At 38.7% G+C, this 24430-nt stretch overlaps 1 protein-coding gene across 1 annotated transcript in view; it reads left to right on the plus strand.

Moving 5' to 3' along the window:
* The first annotated feature begins 649 nt into the window (after positions 1-649).
* ERBB4 (erb-b2 receptor tyrosine kinase 4) overlaps positions 650-24430 on the plus strand; it is a 994125-nt gene continuing 970344 nt past the window's right edge. The window contains exon 1 of the mRNA XM_054585691.1: positions 650-1376. Within this exon, the coding sequence (XP_054441666.1) occupies positions 1295-1376 (82 nt within the window). The 5' untranslated portion in view covers positions 650-1294. The remainder of the gene's footprint in view (positions 1377-24430) is intronic.

Genomic DNA, 24430 nt, shown 5'->3' on the forward strand with positions numbered 1-24430 from the left:
TTCTACATATGAATTGTAGTTTGACTCAGTGCAGGTCCTTTTGGGAGGGTGGGAATTGGGGGAGAATCGTAAGCAGGTGATTATGCCCCCAGGGCTACCTAATCTGCATAGGCTGCCAGATATTGAACGAGCTTTTAAACTTATTTCTGAGTGTGGAGCATGAGGGGGTACAGAGAAGAGTGGAGGCTGCAGGCCTCAAGTAACGTTTTATTTTCTCATGTTTCTAGGGAAAGTCTAGTCTTTGGAGGAGCACAGTGGGGCAATGGAAACAGTGGTGAATTCCTTTTATATATATTTTAAAAATCTTTTCCGTAAGCATCCCTCCCGTAGCCTGCCTGGCACTCCGCGGGCCAGCTGTCCCGGGCCTCTGTTTCATTCAATCTGTGGCCTGGGGTGAGCCCTTTAAATCCAGCTCCCGCGCCCTGACAGGTGTTTTCCCAACTCCTGAGGCCGACGATTTTGGAGAGTGGCTGAGCCAATAAGATTTTCCTTTGGGGGAGGGAGCGAGAGAAAAGGCGTGGCTTGTGGGTCATAGCAGGGGCGGGGTTTGCGCGGCTGAGCAGAGCCAGCCTGGTTGCGTGGAGGGTTGTTTTATCCGCCCCCCCCACCTTTTTTTTTTCCCCCTCCGGGTGTCTTATTAATTTCTCCGTGGGGCTGCAGCTGGAGACTGCGGAGCGTTGGAAATGACGCTTGGAGCTTTAATTACCGCAGCCGCCGGACAAGTGTGAGGAAAGCTGACAGGAAAAAGGACTGGATAAGGGGAGAAGAAGCAAGACGCTTCCCCCCTCCCCACTTTCTTCCCAATTTGGACTGGAGGTGCTAGGAAACTAAAAAGGGAGCCGAACACAGCCCGATCGGGGCGAGAGGCCGGAAATCTACCGCCCCTTTGCAATCAACTTTTTTTGGAAACCTTTTTACCCCCTTCTTTTTTATTGTTGCCCGACCAGTGAGACAGAGAAAGTGAGCAGGGAAGGAGAGAGAGAAGGATCACACAGGGAAATAGCTGCACAGTCCGGCCAGGAGCTCCACGCTCACACACTCGGGCACCGTTTCACACGCGCACACACGCGCGCGCACACACGCGCACACTACCCCGTTCTCCGGTCCCTGGACCTGGACCCACGATCGCGGACTCGGTCGCCCGCGCTCGGAGTCGGTGAACCGCGCGCGCGACGCGCCAGTCCCCCTTGCGCCCCCCACGCGCGCCTGGCTGACGGATCTCTTCTGCGTGCCCGAAAGGGGATATGCCATTTGGACATGTAACTGTCAGCACGGGATCTGAGACTTCCAAAAAATGAAGCTGGCGACAGGACTGTGCGTCTGGGTGAGCCTTCTGGTGGCGGCGGGGACTGTCCAGCCCAGCGCTTCTCAGTCAGGTGGGTCGTGGTTCCTTCTCGCGCTCCAGTTGTTGAACCTGCAGCGGCCGGCTCGGCTGCATGGGTGGCTCCCTTGACCCCTTCGCCCAATCTGACATACGCTGGCTCTCAGGAGAGGAGGGACCAATCCACCGGGTCTTCTTCCTTGGGCTCTTGGGTTCCTCTCATTCTTTCCCCAAACTTATCCTCAGTGTGTGCAAGCGTTTTATTTGTTCGGGGGTGGGGGGTGGGGGGAACGGGACAAGAAACAAAACAAAACCAAAAAAACAAAACCTCTGCATCCCTATCTCCTTTTCCTCCTTAAGCCCCCCTTTTTTTTCTTTCTCGCGCGTTTTCTGTAAGCCTGTGCGGGATCCCTTAGTGTCGCGCCTGTTGTGAGGGACACGGGAGACCCAAACCCTGAATCAGAGGAGACCTTCTTCTCTCTGTCTGGTCCCGGAGGGAAAAAGCCTGGGAGAGGCGCGCACCGCCCGGGACGTGGAAGGACTAGGGTCCCGGGACGTGGAAGGACTAGGGTCCCGGGACGGTGCCAGTTGGGCCCTTCCGTGCGGGAGGCGGTGTAGAGTGGAGCTTCGAGAACCGGCTTTGCACCTGTATGTGCTGCGGGTGGCCGCTGCGCCTCCAGTCGCCCGAGCCTGGCTGGGTCAGACCCGACTTGAGCCCAGCCCGGGCTGCTGCAGCAGCGGGCGGGTGCGCCGCAGCCCGGGGGCCCGGAACTCGGGGCCTCCTGGGCCGTCGTCCCAGAGCTCTCGCCCAATCGATTTGAAGGGAGATTGCCTGCCTGCCGAACATCTTTAAAAAAAAAAAAAAAAAAAAAAAAAGGTTGACATATTTGAGCCGGGAGCCCGGCCTTCCCTTCGGTTCCTGGGTTTGGCTCCAGGAAGAGTTCGTCCTGTAGTTAAACTTGCTATTGGCCGGAGTCCATCCAACTTCTCTGTTTACTGCCCAGTGCGGCTGCCGAGCCGACCAGTCGCGCGAATTGATTGAACCCGAGGCGGGCGCGGCTGTGCTGGGTGCGCGGCCACTGTTTGCGAGCGAGCTTGAGCCCCAGCTACCTGGACAGGCCAAAGGCGAAGCGACCCCCGAGAGGCAGCGCGGTGGGGTTGGTGCGCCGCGGCGGGCAGGGCTGTGCTGACAGCACCTGCATTGCGAGGGAGCTCAAAGTTTGACACTTGAGTTTCCTGGGGATGAAAGTGGGACAGGAAGGGACCGCAGAGAACCGGTGTCTGACGCGGCCAAGGGTGCCCTTTCAGGGAGCCGGAGAGATTTCCGGAACCATCCGGGGCTGCTCCCGGGAGCGTGGGAGGCAGCTACAGGAGATAGAGCCCCCGGGAGTGGCGGTACTGAGAGCTTCGGGCCTGGGGAGGGCGTCTGTCTGACCTCACCAAGAAAACAGTGCGCTGTAGTTTTCCCGCTCCGCCCCCGCCGCCGTCGCCTCCCCCTCCTAGCCTTGCCTAGTAAATAACAAGTTACAATCCTAGAGCCTTTCAAGATGACCTTCGAGTGGCACAATGTGCGCCGTTTGCACAGGTCATTTGCACCCTCCCAGTTACTCTGAAATTCTTCATGCATACCAGGTTCTGCGCTCCAGCCACCTCCGGAATTACACCAACACGGACTTGAGATTCCAAGCGGCCTCTTAGATACATCCCTTTTTATCTCCCTCCCCACTTCGGGTCCCTTCATATTTTCCTTCAATGGGTTGATTATGCACATTGGCCCATTCAAAAGCTTTTGGGACCGACAAGCAGGCTGAGCCGAGAGGAATTTCTAGGAGGCGACCTACTGGGGGCTGTCTGGTTCAGCTTCAGCCGCTGGGGGACCAGACTCCGAGTCCGCAGCAATTTGGTATTAACTGTGTGGCTCGGGGTTGAGCTATGCCGAAAAGCCCTTTTCAGAATTTCTGCAAGGAATGTAATCCAAATTAGTTCTGCAGCTGGTCTCTTCTCGCTTCCCCCCCGCGAATTGTCAGACCCACAAGTGAGCCCATTTAGAACGCGAGGATTAGCGTGCCATTGTTGTTCCGTGTGTGACTCTGTACTTGAAATTCTGGGGACACAAAGGCGAGCCTCACTTGTTCAAAACACAGCGATCTAGATAAAAGGGCCGCACAAAGAAAGGCTGTCGGGTGCATCCCTGGTATAATTGCAACACGCATGCTAAGGTGATCCACTGGAAACTGTAAATGCCCCGGAGGATTTCTTTTTTTTTTCATCCTACCCCACCCTCGCCCTGCCGCACCTGGCAGGGAAAGTTCAGCGGGTTTTAATGTAGTGCTTTTATAGAACCACGTAACTGTCTGGGATGTGAGTGAAGATCTGTGTATGTTTGTGGCTGTGTATGTGTGGCTGTATGTTCCCAAGTAAATACATATTGCGTTTCCGCTCTTGTGGTTAGCAGTCAGTAGCAGTTTGGTGGAGTTTGTTTTGGTCCAAATGAGAAATTAAGTGCGGATAAGTAAACTAAGCTGCCAGAGGGCGACAAGATGTTGAGTGAATTGCTTTTAGATGAAACAAATTAAGGAAACGAGGGAAGACAATCTGCTTCTCGCATTATTAGACACGCTTGGAGTTCAGGGGAAAGCGGCATATTTTTGAAATGCTAATTTCTTAAGAAGCAGAAGGAATGCACCTTATTTACTGCTCTATGTGAACAGAATAAAAATATAGGGGCCACGACAATTCTCCTGTATAGAGTTAAGGTATTTCTGAAAATAATTGTAACTGAACAGGATGTGGCTCTTTTTGTTTTTCAGCTCTAGAAAAAGCGACTGTTTTTTTGTTTGTTTGTTTGTTTTTTGTTTTTGTAATTCAGAAAGACTTTCCCTCATTTCTAGTGATTCATTTTATTGAGAAATATTATAGTCAAGGGTCCTTTATATGGCAGCTATAAAGCCTTTACCACTAAAAGGAATAATTTCAAAATTTCTGTCTTCCTGGTATGATTGAAAAATGATCAATATCACCTTTGTATTGAAATGAACTACATAGTAGTATGGGAATGATAGTCTTCCACACCTTAATAGATATGTGATGGACACAGATATGTGATAAGTTCAGTTCCCATTTCTTATTTACAAGTAAGTTAGTTCTGCTTTCATTCTATAAAAGAACATACATTTTCCTACGTATTTAAGATATATCTGCAATCTTAAGGGTTGTTTTACCTTTGAGAAGAAACAGGTTAATAAACTTAGTTAAATGAGAAAAGGATGTTAAATGTATTTTCAAAATAAGCCCCATATCAATTCTTTTTCCTGCATGTGTTTACTGAAAACACACCCATGGGTGCACTGTTTTTTCTTTTAATTTTGAACATCTTATATATGTTAATGGGGTCTTTTTAGAAGGTATTATTTTTTCTTCAGGATGCTTCCTAATAGATTTATACCTATTACTATAAACTGTGCATCACTTGGAAACACCCTAATATGGACTGTTGTGATAAAAATGGAAGGACTCTTGGTTCTGTCATGTTTCCTGTTTTCTGATTTTCTTCACAAACTAAACCACTTTTATTTATTTTAATCACGTGTACACTGAAAGTCAATTTTTTGAAAGTCAAGGCACTTACTGCTTTATATATATTTTTCATTTAGTCCCTGGAAATGTGTCTTAATTAAGAAATTGCATTAGAATATTTACCAGGGCATGCACTTCATAGAAAATTTAAGTATTTTTTTCCCTCTAACCTGAACACAGTAAGTTTGCACTGGCTGAATTTTGGAGTTTGCGTATATCTGAGGTAAAATTGTATTTCCTCCTTGAAGTGGATTCAAATATTTAGTATTCATGAGCTTTCACCCCTTTGGCTCTTAAATAGAAGTGCTATTTATCATCTGTCTTATGCATTCACCCTTTCTATTCCTATAGATTCTTTTTTTTAACATCTTATTGTTTGTTGAGTTTACACATGTGAGTATATATTTTCCCCTCCACCACTAAGCATATTCTTTTTCGTGTGTTTTTCCCAGCAACCTGCCACTCAGCCACTGCAGGGGTCCTCTGAGCCAGTTTTCATTCTTTCTTTCTGATAAATCTGATATGGCTGGTTGGCTGGACAATCGCAAGCCATTCCATTGCTCAGATGTATTCCTGAAAGACAATAAAAAGGCATCGATCCAAGATCACTAACGCATCTCAAAAGCTCTGAAGCCAAGGCCATACCTCTTTACAGAGAAGTCTTTTTTCTTTTCTCTTTCCCTTTTTTTCTCCTCTTGACCAGGGAAGGAAGGTAGACCACTGCCATTTAAAAAAAAATGCTAAGGATGCAAGCAACTGGGATCTTTCTAAATAGTCTCTGAAGCTTGGTGATTAGAGCCATCTTGAGATTAATGAGTATGTAAGGTGCACCTTTTAGACAATAAATTGAATTAGGGAGCCTTAGAAATTGCAGTGCTAAGAAGTGGTGTCATTTTTGTATTATTTCAATCCAGGTATTATGAAAATTTTACATGAATTAAAAATAGCAGCAAGTTTTTGCTTTAGTTTACAGGGTTCTGCTGCTGTTGGATATCACATGTGATTTGTAAATGCCTAAAACATAAATGAAAACAAATGACCAAAAAGGTGTTCTGTTACCTACAAACTGGTTAGCCCTTGCTGTTTGATTTTACCCTTTATGAGAGGTACAGCTTTATAGAGATGTTAATATTTACATTGAAATCACCTTATACATGTTCAAGCCTATAGTTGTTTTACAAAAATTAATCGTCAAGTATATCCCATTGTTTTCTTTTTCAATGATTTACTGAGTATGTTGTGCAGGCTAGAATTTAATCATATTATAAACTAAATAATTTTACAAATGGTCTACTATGTTACATTTGACCACATGGAATCAAATTACATCTTTACTCCAATATTCATTTTCTAAATTATTATAAATATTGGCCCTTTGGAGTAAAACATTACATTTCATGCTTTCTAATATAGGTATTGACTGGAGTTTACAGTTTATAATGACAAATAATTTCTTAATTTTTTTTTTATAATTAAAAGATCCTAAGTCAATGTTTCCTGAAACTAGCTCTTCTGCAAAATTGAAAGGAGATTTTAAGTGCCTATTTTGTGTCTGTGACCCAGGACATAACCAGGTGGTTAAAATCAGGATTTCTACATTGTGGGGACATTTCCTCTATTTTCTTCTTAATACCTTGAGCAGCTCCATGTCTTTTTGACTTGGGTCGTGTGCCCTGGGGGGACAGGCCTGTAGTGTAATCTCTATTTCTCCACTGGTAGCAGTTTTCTGAAAAATGTCTTTTAAGTCTTCTGTAATATTGACATGCATTCCAGTCACAAGTTCATTCATATATTTAAAATATGTGCACATATGTTAATAAACATGATGTAAAGTTGCTAGCAGACCATCTCTGTCACAAGAGCACCTGTCTAAATGAAATAAAGAGGTTATGTACTCAAAGGATTTGTATTTGAGGTCATTTACCCAAAATATGAATTTTCAGAATTGCTCTGTGTTCTCTTTAGATTTCATTGTATATGACTTTTTTCTCTTTTTCTGAGTTGTTGATAATTCTGACTTGCTTGTTGAAGAAGTGGACCTTTTTTCTAATGTTTTAATCAAAGCTTTAAAGCTAAGTCCTTGCTTTTAGATTTGACACTTAGACTAGTGCTTTCTATTTGTACTAATTTTCCAAGAGGGAGAGAACTTCTTCACATATATACCATAGAAGTGAAATGTATCAAATTTTGGGGCCTAAATCTAAAGTGCTTTTTTTAAACATGTAATAATTGCTTTATAGTTATTTTTTGAATAAGTGATCATTCTGCAAGCCTGTTGCTTTGCACAACTCCAGGGGGCAGCAACCATATAGGATTTAATGGGAAAGGTGGATGCCTGAGCTATGGGTAGTGCAGCAGCAGCCCGGGTATTATGTGATGCACCAGAATAAAGCACCAGAATAAAAGTTAAGAGAATTGCATTCTGCTCAGACAGTCATTTTCTATGAGATCTTAGGTGAGACTTCTGGCTCTGTGCCTCAATTCCTTTATCTCTCGTAGCGTAGCTAAAAGTGACACCTAAACAATTACCGTGATTTTTAAAAAATGATTTAGTTAGAAAAAGGATGTTCAAACTTTTAAGAAAAGAAATCCATTGATTTTCAATTATTTTTCCGAGCGGGCCTTATTTCTTTTTTCCAAGTGAATTCCTGGGTGTAGCCCTGGCACCTAAAACAGGTGACAGGGGGACAGAGGGCCGCTGGGTCGCCGCTGCCCAGAGAAGCCAGCCGCGAGCCCGCGCTGTGGCGCGCCCCCACTTCCTCCCTCTCTTTCCTCCATTGCCCTGTGTAGGCTTCGCAGCAATCTAGCACTATTGAGCAATCACAGATCTAGTCCTCTCCTTTTTAATTTTTTTTAAAATTTCATTTTCATTGTATTTTTTCTGCTACCATTTAGTCTCCTTATACCCCCCACCCTGAGTCAGCGCGGCTGTTGTCCGTGTCCATAAGCTGTTCTTCCTGTTTGCTCAATCCCTCCACCCCCTCACCGCCTCTGCCTCTTAGCTGAGGACGCTGGGAGCACAGGGAAGCTGGATGGTATGAGTTAGTTGGCATCTCCGGGTACCAATATCATTTTCTTGAACATACATGGAAATACGTGAAAAGTTGCAGATACTTAAACAAATAAATAACTACAAGGATGTGTTGTTTCCAAAGAGAATTGCAAAATTGAAATGAGGACAAATGGATCGGAACCACGGGCCTAATTATCGGACTGTGAAGTTCTTTTCAAGGGGAAAACAGGGGAATTATCAACACCTCTAATTTATATTTAGGAAGTCATCATTGATTGCATTTATAATTGACAGCACATTGAGATTAAAGAAATAAAGCACCTTTGTTAAGACAGCCCTGTAAGAGGATCTGTTTTCTTGGCAGAGTCTATTCTGTACATAGCATTTTGACCCTGAAAGTTAGATAAGAGTTACCCACACATGTTTCTGTGTATCACAGCACCTTCATGAGTTTCTTTTATGTTGAGACTTATACAGATGATCAATAAGTAGAAAATGGTTGTTTCTTCATTCTTTATTAAGTGATATGCATGGTTAAACAAAATGGATTATGAGGATAAAGAGTGGGTTTCTTGTTTCCAATGAGTTGATGACACCTTAATCAGCAAATCCATGGTAACACTTCAGATTTGTCCACACCCATCCTTGGATCGAAGTTATTTATCTTCTACACTGTCTCTGTTGGGTCCCCCTTTTTTATTTTTCTTCAGGCCTCTACTAAGTCACAGTTGTATTCTTTGCACAAGTACATAAGCTAAGCTTTAACTAGCGAGACGTTATAAATGTGTTTCTATTGCACATTTGCCTCTCTCTAGCTGGCTTCTGCAAGATGCTGCCTCTGGGCCTTTGAGCTTGCAAAGCCGTTGACTTAACTTTAAATCTCTCTTGTTGCTTTGCTCAAGCACCGGAGACTTTTCAGCCACGGTCAGCATTCTCATGGGCCACAGTGACAGAAAGGCGATTTTGGCTGGGACAGTCACTCCTGTTAGGAATTTGAGATGAGAATGGACCCCGTAAAACATTAACATAGATACCATGTAACTTACTGTGCAACATAGTTAAACTTCTCCCTGGAGAGAGAGAGAGGGAGGTATCACTGTTAATCATGTTATTTCCAATATTATAGGATAACTGATGCATACTAAATATCAATAAGAATATGTAAGATTCAGTGTCTGAATCCTGACAATTAAACTGATAGGAATCAAGGCTCTGTGCATGTGCGTGTGTGTGTGTATTTTGGAACATAGTCTAAAGGCCTTCAAAGAGAAGAAAATGAATAATGTGATAACCAAGTCCAGTCTTATAAGTTTCTAACCAGGTATTTTAAGAATGAGGCTTACCTACTCAGTATTCCACAACTGTGCCTTGCATATTGTCTTTGCCTTTGTCGACCTTTTCCCCCTGGGGTTCGTGGTTCGCCTGGTGCCTCTACGTGTCCCAACAGTTGAATTTTTTCAGTTCTGCATTAAATCACACCTCATCATTGCCTCTTCCTTCCCTTACAACCCTGGACTATAAATAATCCTTATCTATACCACTTGTCTGGAGTTTAATCTCAAACCATACTATAATTTAACTTTTTTAAAAGCAATAGTTTTTATTCTCTGCAGAGATTAATGTGGTACCACATACATAGTAAGCTCTTTAAGAATATTTTTAATGAATGAGTAACATACTTTTACTGAAACAATTTCAAGTTCATTCACAGATGGTTATTATTTGTAATTAAACCATATAGTGCACAAAGTAAGCTGTTCTAAAAACATAATTATAGAATTCTTAATAATAGATAGTAGACATGTTTACCCTGGGAATTTCTTTAGTTGCTTTTTTGAGCTTCCTAGGGTATTTCTTTCATTGGAGTGTTTCCAAGAGTATATCATTTGTCCCCATTCTCATTTTTAGAGCCTGCTCATAATATGGTACAAAGAATTTCTGTTGGTTTTATTTTTGGTGAGTTAAATATATGTGAATATCATTCTAAAACATGTAAGAGTTTCGTAGTCCACTATTTTTATGTGGCCATTAGGTTATGACTGCTTATCTCCCACTTTTACTTTATTAAAAATTAAGTTTATTGGGATAACATTGGGAAATAACATCATATTAGTTTCAGATGTACAGCTTTATATTACATCAGTTATATATTCCATTGTGTGCTCACCACTGAATCAGCGTAAGCAGGAAGCATGTACTGAGTCATCAGAATAATTCAGGACCATTTTAGGAACTGAGAAGCATACGTAGAAACTCAAGATGCCAACTTTCCCCTTTCTTTTAAAGATGGATAGACAAGGCCAATACAATACAATACAAAATTATGTTACTAAGTAGTTTTTCAAACCCTTGGGAGGAATAGTTACCTCCAATGAAATGCTAATAGTATTTTATGAAAAAAGAGCCCCAACAGAATGCGGCATTTTCTGTTCCTAGATATATCTAATAATACAACTTTCTTATAATTAATATCTCCCAGTATCTTAAAATAGACACCCTGACACATGCCTACAGTTTCCAAAAGATCCTATAAAGGAAGCCCTTGCTGCCAACTGAGAGAGGAGGCTGGGAGTCTCCTGGCTGCTCTTTCCCATGATTCGCTCTGCGTTCTGACAATTGGTGAAATGGTTAGAGTCTTATTTCGTCAGATTCTGCCAGTGAAAGTGCTCTTCCAGATATTTCTTCTCAGGTTACCGGATTTAGAGAAACTATCAACCTTTCTAAGTCACCGTTGTGCCCTAATTGTATCTTAATTTATAGGGGTCTGAAAGAGTTAATAGAGCTTTCAAACTTCCCCAACAGTCTGCAGCATTATCTTTTCAGGAGAGAAGTGAGCAATGGAGACATCCAGACCTCTGTCTGAAATTCCTTTAGAACTTTCCTGATTGTTTTTCCTTTAAGAATGCCCAAGGAGAAAGTTTGAGTCAGGAATTATTGTTCCTTCTTTGCAGATAAGGAAATAGAGACAGAAAGAAACAGTATGTAGAGGTGAAGCTTGCTTGGTGCACCCATCTGGTACAAGTTGCTTGTCTGCCCTGTCCTGAGAGCCAGCTGGTCTGCCTTCCGCTTCTCAGGGGCTTGAGTTTCTCTCCCAGCGACAGAAGCTAGTGATGCCTCTCAAAGGTGTGGCTGCTCCACTCTACCTGCCCCACTGTGCCAGAGAGGGGTGCTTAGCACGCCAAATCCTGCCTTCACCTCGCCAGCCCTTTTGGCTTTCCCTGTAGCCACGTGAAGGAACTTGTCTAATACATCTATCATTTAAGGAGTTCTCCGTTACGTTACGATGTATTTCTCTTCTTCCGTTATATCTTTCAGGGTTCTTTCTTTGTACCGTATATGTTAAGGAAGCATATATAAGCGCTGTCTTTGTGAGGAAACTTCAAAGCAGATACATATCCAAGTTTTTGAGATATGTATTTATACAGAGTGAGAAAACTCTTTCAAAGCAATACAGAAATGGACATACATACAGAGCAAGTACAGAGCCTTGGGAGGCACCAGTGTAGGAGAGTAGATCTGAAGTTGAAGCCCTTTACTGTGAATTTTGGGTGTAATTATATAATTTTTCATTGTTCTCTACTGGATGTAATTGAATTCCACTATTAATATAGAACAATGTATTGCTTTGAAAAAAAGTCACATACAGTCAAATCACACTGTAAAGCACTTCAGTATATCTTTGTATAACATAATGTACTATACAGAGATGTTTCAGAATATTTTCTCTCTAAATATGAACTTGCCTAATGCAGGTATATATCTATTTTCTTGACATCATGTTTTAAAAATGGGTCATGTAATACTGTCTCTTATGCAGTTTTATAGTTTATAATGGTTGGGTGTGATTTAAAAGAATCTTGCTAATTTGGGTATATAAAAGCTAAATATAGAGCTTTAAATTTTTAATCATTTGTTATTTAGCACAGATAAAATTCTACTTTTGACTTTTATCCTCTGGCTAAGTTAAATGTGACCCTTTTAATTACAATAAACATTATTGCTAGCTGTGAATAAAATCAATGCATCTAAATTAACATCAGTACTCAGATAGCTCTGATATTTGTTCATGTTTTAACTAATACGTTAGCACATTTAAGTAATAATAAAAGGATGAGATGTAAAGTTCTAATTTTACTATGTAAAAATATCAACTAAACAGTTAATAATATTTCCCAGTTGTTTTAACTTCAAATTTAGCAGCCCCATTGTCCCTGGTGATATATCAAAACCTCTAAAAGTGTACTTGGAATTTATAGAAACTGAAGTGATTGGTATTCAGATATAATTCTTTAGTGTCCTTTTTCTTTTTTTTTTTTTTAGTACAGGATGAAATTTGAAAGTATGAAAAGCTTTGAGATAAAATGAAATAGACAAAATATTTTATGCAACTGTTGGTGAAAGGGACATTCATTTTTTTTTTTCTGTTCTTACTATATTGCTTGTGGCCAGAATTAGCACACCATGAGCCAGAGAGAGAGAGAGATAAGACAAATAGAATGGCACGTGGCTAACCTTGTTTAGCAAATTTAGATCTGATACATGCTATTTCACTCCTATACTGACTCAGTCACTCTTTGAAAGGTGCAGATGAAGTTGGTCTCCCACAGTCTAACAGCTTTCACTCAAAACTCGTAAACCATATAAAATAAATTTCTGTAAGTATCATATTTCTCACTGGCAGGATGAGCACTGGGAAGTTAGTATTAATGAGGAAAATAAGGAAAAACAGAAACACTACAATTATTTCAGTTCTGCAGAAAACAAAATATGTCAAAACATCCATTATTTTATGGTAATTTTGTCATTTGAATCCGGTGTATGGTTATACTCATATTCTGGAACTAATCATTCATTGGATATAGAAGTCAACAGGACAGGATCCACTGTAATTATCAGGAAGTAGCTATAAAACAAACAAAACCCTGCAACCAAGACCTTGGTCTTTGTAAAAATGTGCCATCATTCAAAAGAAGTTTCAGAGAAATTTCTAAATGAGGTTAACTTGTGTGAAAAAAATGGTCACACTTGATGAAAACGAGATGTATTTGAAAAAATAAATAAATTAATTAAAAAATTAAAATAAAAAAAGAAAATGAGATTCTAGAAAAAAACAGGCATTTGTACAATAATATCCATATTTGGGAATACCTCAAGGACCATTCCTAAAAGTACATTCTAGCATAATGAATTGTAAGGTACTAAAAAGTTATCACATTATTCACATGTCTGCTAGAGCTTTGTCATGGCTCAAGACTGCATTTTCCAATCAAGCTTACTATAGAGAATAATTCTCGTATTCATGAATTGTTCATCTCATCATATTTCCAATGGTTATTTCAAGGTTAATTTTTTTCAGACAGCTTCTCTCTTGATTAAAGTTCATAGTAATTGTATACGTGCTGATGTAGCACATGAAGGTTTTAAAATAATGACATCTTTGATTTTATACCAAGTCAAGATCAAATGCTTTTCAATGCTTCCTATTCAAATATATGAAAGAAATAACTTCAATGTTTGTTTTTGATTTCTATTAAAAATATGGAGACTTTGGTTTGGCATTTTGAAAATCCTATAAAGCCTGTGTAAGGAGATAAACAACAAAGTATATTCTATTACCAGACTAATATTCAAGACCTATGTTTCTTACAATTTGACCGATTGTTAAAATATTGCAGATTAAACAACTAAAGACTTAATGCCTGGAGCAGTAATGGACCTTCCCATCTCTGCTTTGGCATGTGCTGTGGTCCATTCTGATGTATCTTTGCCATTATAGCCACCAAATACTTTGTTACTCTGATGCATAATAAATTTTTTGCTGCATTTTAAAGTAATGGAATATTAATAGTATTATACTAACTTTGCCACAATGAAGCTTAGTTTGTTTGAAGAAGGCATGCTTCTAGATTGTGTAGCACAGCATAGGTGCTTTTATATTTGACTTGAGGTTTGAAAAAAAAATGGCTTAAAAAATGGTAGATAAGTGTCTGGTCTGCAGATTGAATTAGCCTAGAAGAAAAATCGCATGACTGGGCGGGCCAAAGGACTTCAGTAAAGCAGATGCTCTGAATTCTACTGAAAGTAGGAATTGATACAGCTGGATCATATGTCTATTAATTGGGCTTAGGGAGAATCACAGTTTGAATTTGTGATTGCCATAATATGTGTGGTAATAACCATGTCACGTGCTTATATTATTAATCAGAATGAATAGTTCTCTGACAAGGTGTCAGCTGTCCCACGTGTTTGTATTAAGTCACTTTTAAGACATGGGACTCTCCCTGGAGGGTACCACACATTCCCTTTCCATTTGTGGTGGATAAGGAGAACAAACAGCTGATTTAAAACTTTTTTTTACACAATTAAAATGTAACATTGCGATAGAAATTATGAGCTTGCTTAATTATGATGCTCTTGCTAACAGATATGTGACTTTTTTTTTTTTTTGCAAAGCACACTATATTACATCACAGTACTGGAGTACTATTTCATTTGAAGGATGATTAAAGAGAAGTAGATGCCAAGCATGAAAAAGAGGAGGCTTGGGAAGGGGGCATGATCGCTATCTTTAAAAGTTGAAGGGTTGTTACATACAAGAGGGATTAGCACTGTTCTGTGTAGCCTTGGAGAACAGAAACATTAACAGCTGTTTGACATTGTAAGGCATCAGATTTCGGTTGAACACCATCAAGGAGTTTCTCACAGCTCGCGCTTTCCAAAGTTGGACTGGACTGTCCAGGGAGGTAGTGAGTTCCCTCATGTGTGGGGTGGAAGGCTCTGATATAACCTCTTCTGCGATGGTAAGGAATGAATGAGGCAGCTGAGGAACAACTGGTCAGTGATGCTGGGGATGGGGATTTGGTTCCATGACTCCTGAGGGCCCTTCCCATCACGAGAGACTGTCACAAGCACACTGTGCGCAAATATCCTTTCCTGGGTTGCAAGAAACAGAGGCATGGAACAGAAACTCCATGTGTCTGTGGCTAGGATCCCCACCCAAACACTTTTTGTCATCATGCCTTCTCTTCATAGAGAGAGGATTTGTGAAGGATCTTTTAAAGAGTGTTTTTCATCTGGAGAACATTATGCTCAGTGAAATAAGCCAGTCAGAGGAAGACAAATACCATATGATTTCACTCCTATGTGGGATCTGGTGAACAAACTGCACTAATAAAGAAAATTGGGACAGACTCATAGATGGAGAGCAGGATGACAGCTAGTGGAGGGGAGGTGGGGGGGGAGGGACTAGGCAAAAAGGGAGAAGGACTCATGGTCACGGGCAGCGGTATGGGGAGAGGGTATAAGGGGACTAAATGGTAATGGAAAAATACAATAAAGATTAAATTAAAAAATAAAGATCATTTTTCATAAATTAAGAAAAGATTCTTATTTTTTTCTCAACCATCTTTATGTTAGGCATTTATACCTCCAATCTAAGGTGCTTTAATAAATAAATTATTCTCAAAATTAAAAACCAGACAACATAAAATAAAAATGTGCAAGCTTCAAATACCCAGCAGGTATTTATAAGACTAGGTCTAACACAACTAGAAATATCTGAGCGGGGGGGCTATGGAGCAGGAAGTGAGAAATCTGGGCCTCCAGTTGTTAGTGGAGTATAAATTGTAGAGAAATAGCAAAAAAGGGGTGATTTCCTAAAGGAACTAAAAGTCAAAAGGATACAGAAAGATGAAGGCACATATGTATGTCTCACTTACAAATAAAGTAGCTCTTCATTATTTAGCTTTGGGAATATTTTACTTCAAGACTTTTAACATTTCAATCTCTTTTACTCCCTCTTTTTGATACACACTTTAAGACACTTAATAAAATGTTTTGCTATTTTACTTCTGTGACCATTTTTTAAAACATGATTTTAGATTCTCCTGGTATGAAATCTACAGTTCTGTCATATATGAGGTGTGTCCAGAAGGTATCCATTCATGTAATATGAAATATAGACATTTATTGAAGAAGATACAATAAACATTGTACATAGGACAGGGAGGCCTCAGTCCCCTTCAAAGTAGGCACTTGGGACCTCACACTGTTCTCCTAATTGACATCAGCTGCCCTGTTGTATTTTCCTGAATCTCACTGATGCTCTGAAATCTCTTCCCTTTCAAAGGTGACTTTACTTTTGGGAAAAGCCAGAAGTCACAGGGTGCCAAATCTTGGCTGTAGTGTGATTTGATGTTTTGCCAGAAAACTCTGCAAGAGACATGATGCATGAGTGGGCACATTGTCGTGATGAAGCTGCCAATCACCAGCTGCCCATAACTGCAGCCTTCTGAATCATCCAAATAGTTTCCATGGACGAATGTTCCAGCTTAACACAAAATTTGATGCAGATCCATTGCTCTACTTGCTCAGTCATTTTGAATGTGATGGCCACACAGTACACATGCTCACTCAATGGTGTCTACCACTCCAGCTGTCTAGTACAGTGGAGTTGTCATTGTTCACACATGCACATTCCAGTCCACTCCCCTTGGCTGCCGGGTTGCATTGATGCCACTCAAACTATTCTTGTTATATTAACAATGGCTGGACTTTTTCCAGACTGACCTTGTATACCTTCCACAAGTCTTTCCGATTCCTTTGTTCTCATTGTCTACAACCTATATCCATTTTAATGCCTCCTCTATGACTGTGCTGGTACTTTTATGCATTACCACCTCCAATATTTCCTACAACCTGAATGGTAGGTGATAGTAACTCTATTTATGGATAGGAAACTGAGGCTCAGAATCATATCATTGACCAAGGTTACAGGCACTTGTCAGCAGAGGCAATATTCTAATAATCCACGTGGCTATTTTGGGGTATACTTGAGACTTAGATTTGGTTATCAATCTTTGAAGAAACAAGGAGTGAAGACAATCCACTTAACAAAAATGAAGTCTTTCTCAAGCTCCTCTCTAGATTTGGTTCTATTCATTCCCACTTGGTCTGAGCTTCTGGACACCGTCCCCTGCCTCACCTCAGTGTAGCTTGCTCAGAGCTCTCACCTCCTGCCAGAGCTCCAGCCCTCCTGCTCCTACGCCCTCTGCATTGCTTCACTTCGGTGTAACAGTGTCTGCAGCTCAATCTGTTCAACACTACTTTTCTCTTTCCACAGTTTGGTGTGCTTTTCTTATCTTAATTGGTATGATTTACTATAAATACACTAATTAACTTTTCATGTGGTAAAAAAGCCAAGAAATCATAATATAGAACATTTATTAAGGGCTTACTGTGTCAGAAAGTGTGCTATGGATACTGAGATACAATATCTCACCTAATCTTCATAATATGGACACCGCTGCCCTCATTTTATAGGCAAGGATAAGCAGCTTAGGGAGATTAGAGAGCCTACCAAATGACACACACCTGTGCAGGTGGCCTAGCAGCGGTGCCAGCTTCCTAACTACTGATTTGATGCCATCCACATATCAGTATTTTACATGTGAAACTACACTAAAACCTCTAAGAAGGATGTTGACAATATAGGTTGTTTATTAACTATTTTATGCCATTAATAATTATTTTATTTGAGTTCCATAATTATTTACAATCAGGTATATTTATGAATATGACAAACTTAGAAACAGGATCCAGTATATTAACAGTATATTCTAGTATTCTATTGTCACATTATAATTTCAGTACACTATGATACTTTAAATAGAGTAGCTGCATTAGTCATGTTTTAAAATTAATAATATTAAGTCAAATATTGCAAAGATTTGAAGTAGAGGTTCAAGAGAGGGATTTATATAGCCCAGGTTTGAATTCTAATCATGTAAATATTTATTAATTACTCAATCTTTTGAGGCTTCAATTTTCTCATCTAAAACTGGAATCTAATACTCATAAGAACTTTGTAATTGTGGGGATTAAATGAGGTGGTGTATGTAAAACAATGTCAATTGCATAGAGGTAAAAGCTCAGTAAGTGTTAATTACATTATGTATGCTGTAGTATTATTAGTAGTATTATGGAAGCTAAGGCATGTAAAAGCAAAAAAACAAAGCAGCATCATAAATGTAAAGTAACAAAATGTTAAATGTAAGAAGACTTTGGATTTTCTCTTTCTCATAATTTGAATTTAAGTTGTATACTGCATTTATAAATAGATGATACAATGTTGGTCTGTAGAATTGTATATATGGACTGGCCTCAGTACTGTACGTATGCTATTTAGGGAGGAATTTGGCTCTCTCTGAGGGGCAGTTTACTCAAGTCATTTTTCCTTCATATTGTTTTTATAGTTTCAGTATTTAAAAAAAAAAGCACTTAGTGAGACAGTTTTGTTCCAAAGATTTGTGTTTACCTGACAAACTCAAACCCTCTGTCCTTTCATCCTTATTGTTTTTTAAAGTGCCTTCAAGAGTAAATGGTTTTTAATCAAATTTATAACTTTTTTATGTTACATTTATAGACATTTAAACTTTTCAAGATAGGGCACAACTAATGTCTGACTGAATGTATTTTTTGGAAACATTTTTGCATGCTAGAGCAGCAACTTCAAGATCTGTACACAAATACTGATCAGATTGTGCCACGTGGAAATAATCTGAAAATTGCTGTGATCATTAAAAGCTTTCCCTCTAGCACGGTTTTTGCTCATTTATTAAATAATTAAGAAATCCGGTTAAAGGCTACACATGTCCTCATAAAGTTATCAATTCTCACAGCTACGTCAGTAGTGCTCACTTACTGATTAACACTGGAACACCTCGAAAGTGTACACATTTAGAAATAGCGTTAATTCAGGAGAGGGCAGTTTTTGTTCTTCTAAAGTTAACTGCTTGCTTTCATGCAACAGTCTTAAACTTCCTATAGCCAGTGTGTTAGATCACAAAACAGTTATTTTGACGATTTGCCAATCTGGACACTTTCAAGGATGCTGAGAACTGCCTACTTTGAAACTAAACAAGCAAATAAATAGATTTCAAAAGATTTAGGCTGTTACCTTTAGACTGAAAGGCAGGTAGAAATTTACTTCACAAACCCCAACCACACGTTATTATCTTATTCAGCTGAAAGGTGCTACTTCAGAATAATCTGGGCAGTAGGGATGTGTGATTAGGTTTCTATCAGAGTTTCTGAGACAAACTATGAGTTATATCATTGAAATGAATACCTTGCAGCCATTGAATTACTAAAAATTTTAGATGTAAGGACAGTAACCCAACAAAATGATTATCACATGGCAACACCTTTTTAAATTTTCAATGTATTTTTAGACGCCAGCGTTGACTTTGGCATCAAGATTTTATGTAGCTACAACTATACTTTTTACTTAAATACAAATCTATAAATTGGAATATTAAGCCATAATCCAATTGAATAGCATTGATTTCCCCTGTTAATTTTGTTATTATTTATCATTAATATGACATTATATTTAACCTATGGTTGATCACAGATTTAGAAGACAAAAGTGTTATCTGCATATTTGAATATAAAGACATTTACAAAGTCATTTATTCAATTAAGGTGCCCTGATACACATATTTTAAATGAGGATGCCATCAACAGATCAGACTTCGTGAATGCATTTACAAACGACAATAGTTGTTACTATGGTAACCTTTGCCAGGTACTTGGTGGTGCAATTTGAATTAGTCCTATTCTACAATGAGGGTGGTGAGGTAATGAAAATTAGAGTAATTAACATTCAAAGCTTGAGTTTAAAGAAAGGCGATATGCTGAGTTTATGAGAAAAGCAGGGATATTGAACAGGGTAAATTAGACTGCTAGGGATGAAATGACCACCCCATAACATTCAGCCAGGCTCTCCTTCCTTTATCTCGCTGCATGCTGGCTTTTGTTTTAGACCCTGTTGTTCTCCACCCCTGAGTGGTTCTAATTGCATCCATGAATCAGGAACCAACTCATTCCGTTCTTGCAAAGCAGTCTTAATATTTCACTGCCAGCCAATATCCTACTTAAAAACCAGTCTGGAGAGTGCCTTCCAGTTACAAAAGGGCAGTCAATTTCCGTGAGATTTGATATTATTTTGACTTTAATGAACTCTGGTACTTGTTAGGTTTCATGTATTTATGAATTAACGTCTTGCCCTAACACTGGCCACCAAGTATCAAAGCAGTTTTTCCTCTTTTCTACTTGTACATTTGGAGGAATTTCTCATGATTCCGATTCTGCCACTCATTTTCTTCAACACAGTCTTAATCTGTGTGTAGAACTTCATGTTTTTAGCTTTTATTTTATTTCAAGTTATTTTGTATGCTTATTTAGTTTTTGCAAATGTACTAAAGTGGGTTGTCAGTGGAAATATCTGCCTGAAATGAATACAGCTTAAAAGCAGAAAATTATTGATTTTTAAAATGAATTATTTTCCCCAGACTTTAGTGAGGCCAATTTCCAATAGTCATTTTATTTACCCTTTATCTTGCCATGCAGTAGCTTTAATATCACCAAGGCCACTATCACCATCAATATATTCCTGAAAAAGATGACTACGGTTTGCAATTTTTCTAAAAGGAGAGTTGGGAAGTTGTGTGCATTGTTTGATCAAGTTTTGGTATATCTGTATGATGTAAAACTACAAATTATAGTTTAAATTATAATGCTTATATTTCTAATAATGATAGGATTTTAAATTCTTCCAATTACATAGAATTTATTGTACATTTAAAAAAATTAAGGGATGAATGATCTCTACTACATTATATTGCTAAGAAGGAAGATGGCAAGCTTCTCTGGATTTATTTGCACTTTAAGAAATCAAGTTTAGAAAAGCAATTTGGGTTTTATAGGTTTTTCATTTTTCTTGGCTAGAAATCTTGATTAGGAACCAGTGCATGGGATTCCGGGAACACACAAGAACAGAAGCAGCGGGAGCCCCAAATAAATATTTCAGAGGAGGTTATAAACAGCTGTCCCTTTGGACTGTGATCCCTATTTGGAATAGTCCCAGGCCTTGTGAAAGAAATCTTCTCGAGGATTATTGCCCCACATGCAACTATTCATGTCCTGAGACCGTACGTTCACCCCACCCTCACCCGCACCCTCCTCCCCGTCACCGTTTCTCCAGGCGGAGTAGGATGTGGAGTTGGAGGCGGGCTCACAGGTACCACCTCAGCGCGCCGGTCTTCCCTTTTGTCCAGCTCTCCCTCCTGCCCCTGTATGTCAACTCTGAACAATTTCATTTAACTTGAGCTCTTGATTGTCTAGCCTATTTAGCAATTATTAAGTAAAAATGGGTTGCCAAGGTTGTACCTGGCAGCACCTTGTATGCCAAAAATGATTTTGTTTTAAACAAATATTTTGATTCTTAGTGGTTTCATACATCATTGCAGTTCTCTTAGAGCATTTTGTTAGGCTCTGTAGTTTCTACAAGTATGCAAATATCGGCAAGTTAATATCCCTGACACTATTAAATATCCAGTCATTTCTCAAGATTTTTAGGTGGGTCCTGGAAAAATCTGAGATGAAATTAGATAATTTGTAATTGAGAAATAACATTCATTCATGAATATAATTTGCAGTGAGGATATTGTGGGGAAAATAAATTGGTGTCATATCTGTGGTTGAAATCAGAAACAATGATTAGAATTATGTTTTCTAAGCCTATTTTTCCAGAGATGGACTCTCTGTCCCTTGAAAACTGCAAACTGAGATGTACTTACCTAGAAAATCAATTCCTTATCAATTAACTTATTAGTGTATTAGGCTGATTTATGGTCAAACAAAGTAGGTCTGTGATAGTGTCACCAGAAACTGCATAATATGTATATCTCATGGCTGAGAACGATGATAACTACACAGATATTCTCAGGGAGTGATGCACTTCGATGCTTTCTTTTCTAAGTTTTGTAAGTTATTTTTGCAGGTGGAAGGCCAAAACAGCTCCACACTGTAGGATAGTGATATGTTTTCTTTCATACAGTGTGCAGTGTTTTAATTCTCTTAATAACAGGCTTGCTCAGTTTTCCAGCAGGAGGCCCCTCAAAGCAAGATGATGCCTCTCGCTTGGCAGATTTCAGTATAAATAAATAACACTCTGCACATTTTTTTCAAATACCCATATAAGTGAGATAATGCTATATAACTTTATTTTTATTTAAAAAAAATAGCTGTACTAAGTCAGTGACCTGTAATAAATAGCTCGGCCAAGAGGAGTGAGAGCCTCATTCACCTTGCACCCGTGCAGAAATACCTGAGCTCTCGCTCCGTGGCTGGAGGTGGAAGGAGAAACACGAGACTGAAAGAAAACCACCGACCTTGGATTGGAGTCACTCTCATGCTAACAAGGGGGAGTTTACACTGACTATTTTTATTGCATTGAATTTACCACTCATCACACTGCACATAGCCCCTCGTATTGTAAGCATTCACATAGTCATTGATTATAATGGCATGGTGGATATAGAGTAAACAGTCTTACTTCCATTTCCCTGAGTTCTGTATACTTTTCTGTTAACATTTCATCAGCAGGTAAAATATTGTAGTGAGAAAATCTTGTTTACTGAATATAACAATGCAGTGATTATAAATACAGTTTTTGGACAAGGATGGGCATGTATGTTTAAAGATTTTCTAATTCAAGACTTGACAACATCATCCTCCCATTGTCCTATACTTTTCCTAAAATTATAAATATGGATGTGTTTAATAAAGAGAATAGAAACTATGTTATAGAACATACTAAGACCTTTACATTTTTTCTCAATGAAAATAGTAAAAGATTTTTTAAATTTTGGATTTTCAATTGTGATTCACAAACATTTATTCTAGACTTTCAACAGATGTTATACAGAGAATATATGACAGTTCTCAGTGATTGTCAGTCTGAAATTAAAGCCTTTGCTCAGACTGATTTCATTGAAATTAATGGAAGTCATACAAACATAGTTCACTGGGGTCCAGTCCATTGTACCTGTTTATACATTCTGTCGAGCCATTCATTTGTTCAGCACCTAACAGGCACTGCACAGCCAGTGGGGTCCGTCAGCCTGATGTACAAAAACAAAGACAAAGGATACTTGGCCCTGGCTCCACAATTAGGTTATTTCAATCTATATAAGATTCAGGACTAGAGGATTTATATATTTGCCATCCGCAAAAGAACATCACTAACAACAATACTTGAGATAGTCAGAACTTCTGGGTGATTTCATAAATAAACAGATAAATTCAGTACAATCTACTGAGGTTGCAGATTATTTTGGTATTTACCATATTGATCCATTTTAATGTTTGCTCTGTTTCTAGTATATATGAGACTTGGAATTGTTTGCAGAAAGAGTTCTTAAAATCATAATTTTTTTCTTTTAACCTACAGAAAATAAATATGACTAGTGAAGTTATTTGTCTAAGAATAGAGAGCCAATTAGTGGCAAAGACTGGAACCACATCATCTGATATTTTTGCGTTTCCCGTACAACTGTTCCATACAATTGGAGGAGAAATAGGCCACTAGACAGTTTTCACATTACATTATATTTTGTGCACTTAAAATATAACTTTTAGATTATTATTAAAATAATATATTTATTTAGCAAAATTAATATATGCAGAACTGAGGAAATATCTTTTGTAATCTCACAACTAGGAAAAACCACCGCTTATGCTTTGCACTAATAAATTATACATGGTGATATATGTCTTTTAATATCCAATTGAGTGTGTGTATGTATCTGTGTGTTTCTATAGTAATTTTTACAAAAATGGTATTGTATTTTCTGTTCTATTTCAAACCAAGTTTTGTATTTATTTTATATCATACATATTTTTATATCTGGAATTCTTATTTATACCAAAATATTTAGTGGTACAATTTTTTCATTATTTGGAAACAATTTATCTACTAAATTCCCTTATGTTAGACTTTATTTTTTTTTAATTTTATTTGTTCCCCTTAGTTAAAAAAAGTTTCAGAGAACATCTTTTAGTTAAATCTGTTTACATAATTGTGATTAGTTTTTAGAATAAATTTAAGCAAGGTCAAAATTAAGAGAAAGGTAAGCTTCTTATATTCATTGCTTTATTACTCGGATGAAAGTTTTTAGTAATTTATTCTTTTGTCAACCATTTAAAAACTTATTTTATTTATGATTTTAGATTGTTTTTAATGTGCTTCCTATGGATATGAATGTTAATGAATAGTTTGAATATCAATATACTAATTAAACTTTTATTTTTATCTTTGTATTAAGATGTATAAGCTATCGCTATAATAATGTTATTTCCTGAAACTATTCTTGAGTTATGTGTATTGTTGAGGTAACTGTATAGTTTTGTTTGTTTGTTTGTTTATTTTAAGACTTTATTTATTTTTAGAGAGAGGTGAGTGGAGGGAGAAAGAGAGAGAAACGTCGATGTGCAAGAGAAATATCGATCGGTTGCCTTTCACGTGCCTCCAGCCAGGGACCTGGCCTGCAACCCAGGCATGTGTCCTGACCAGAAATTGAACTACAGACCTTTTGGTGTGCAGGATGATGCATAACCCACTGAGCCACACCAGTCAGGGCATTAAATAAAATTTAATCTCTTCTTTTAAAGTATAT

The sequence above is a fragment of the Pteronotus mesoamericanus genome, unplaced genomic scaffold (genome assembly GCF_021234165.1).
Source record: "Pteronotus mesoamericanus isolate MK-2021 breed Mesoamerican mustached bat unplaced genomic scaffold, CSHL_Meso_final contig_90, whole genome shotgun sequence".
In the NCBI taxonomy this organism is placed as follows: domain Eukaryota; kingdom Metazoa; phylum Chordata; class Mammalia; order Chiroptera; family Mormoopidae; genus Pteronotus; species Pteronotus mesoamericanus.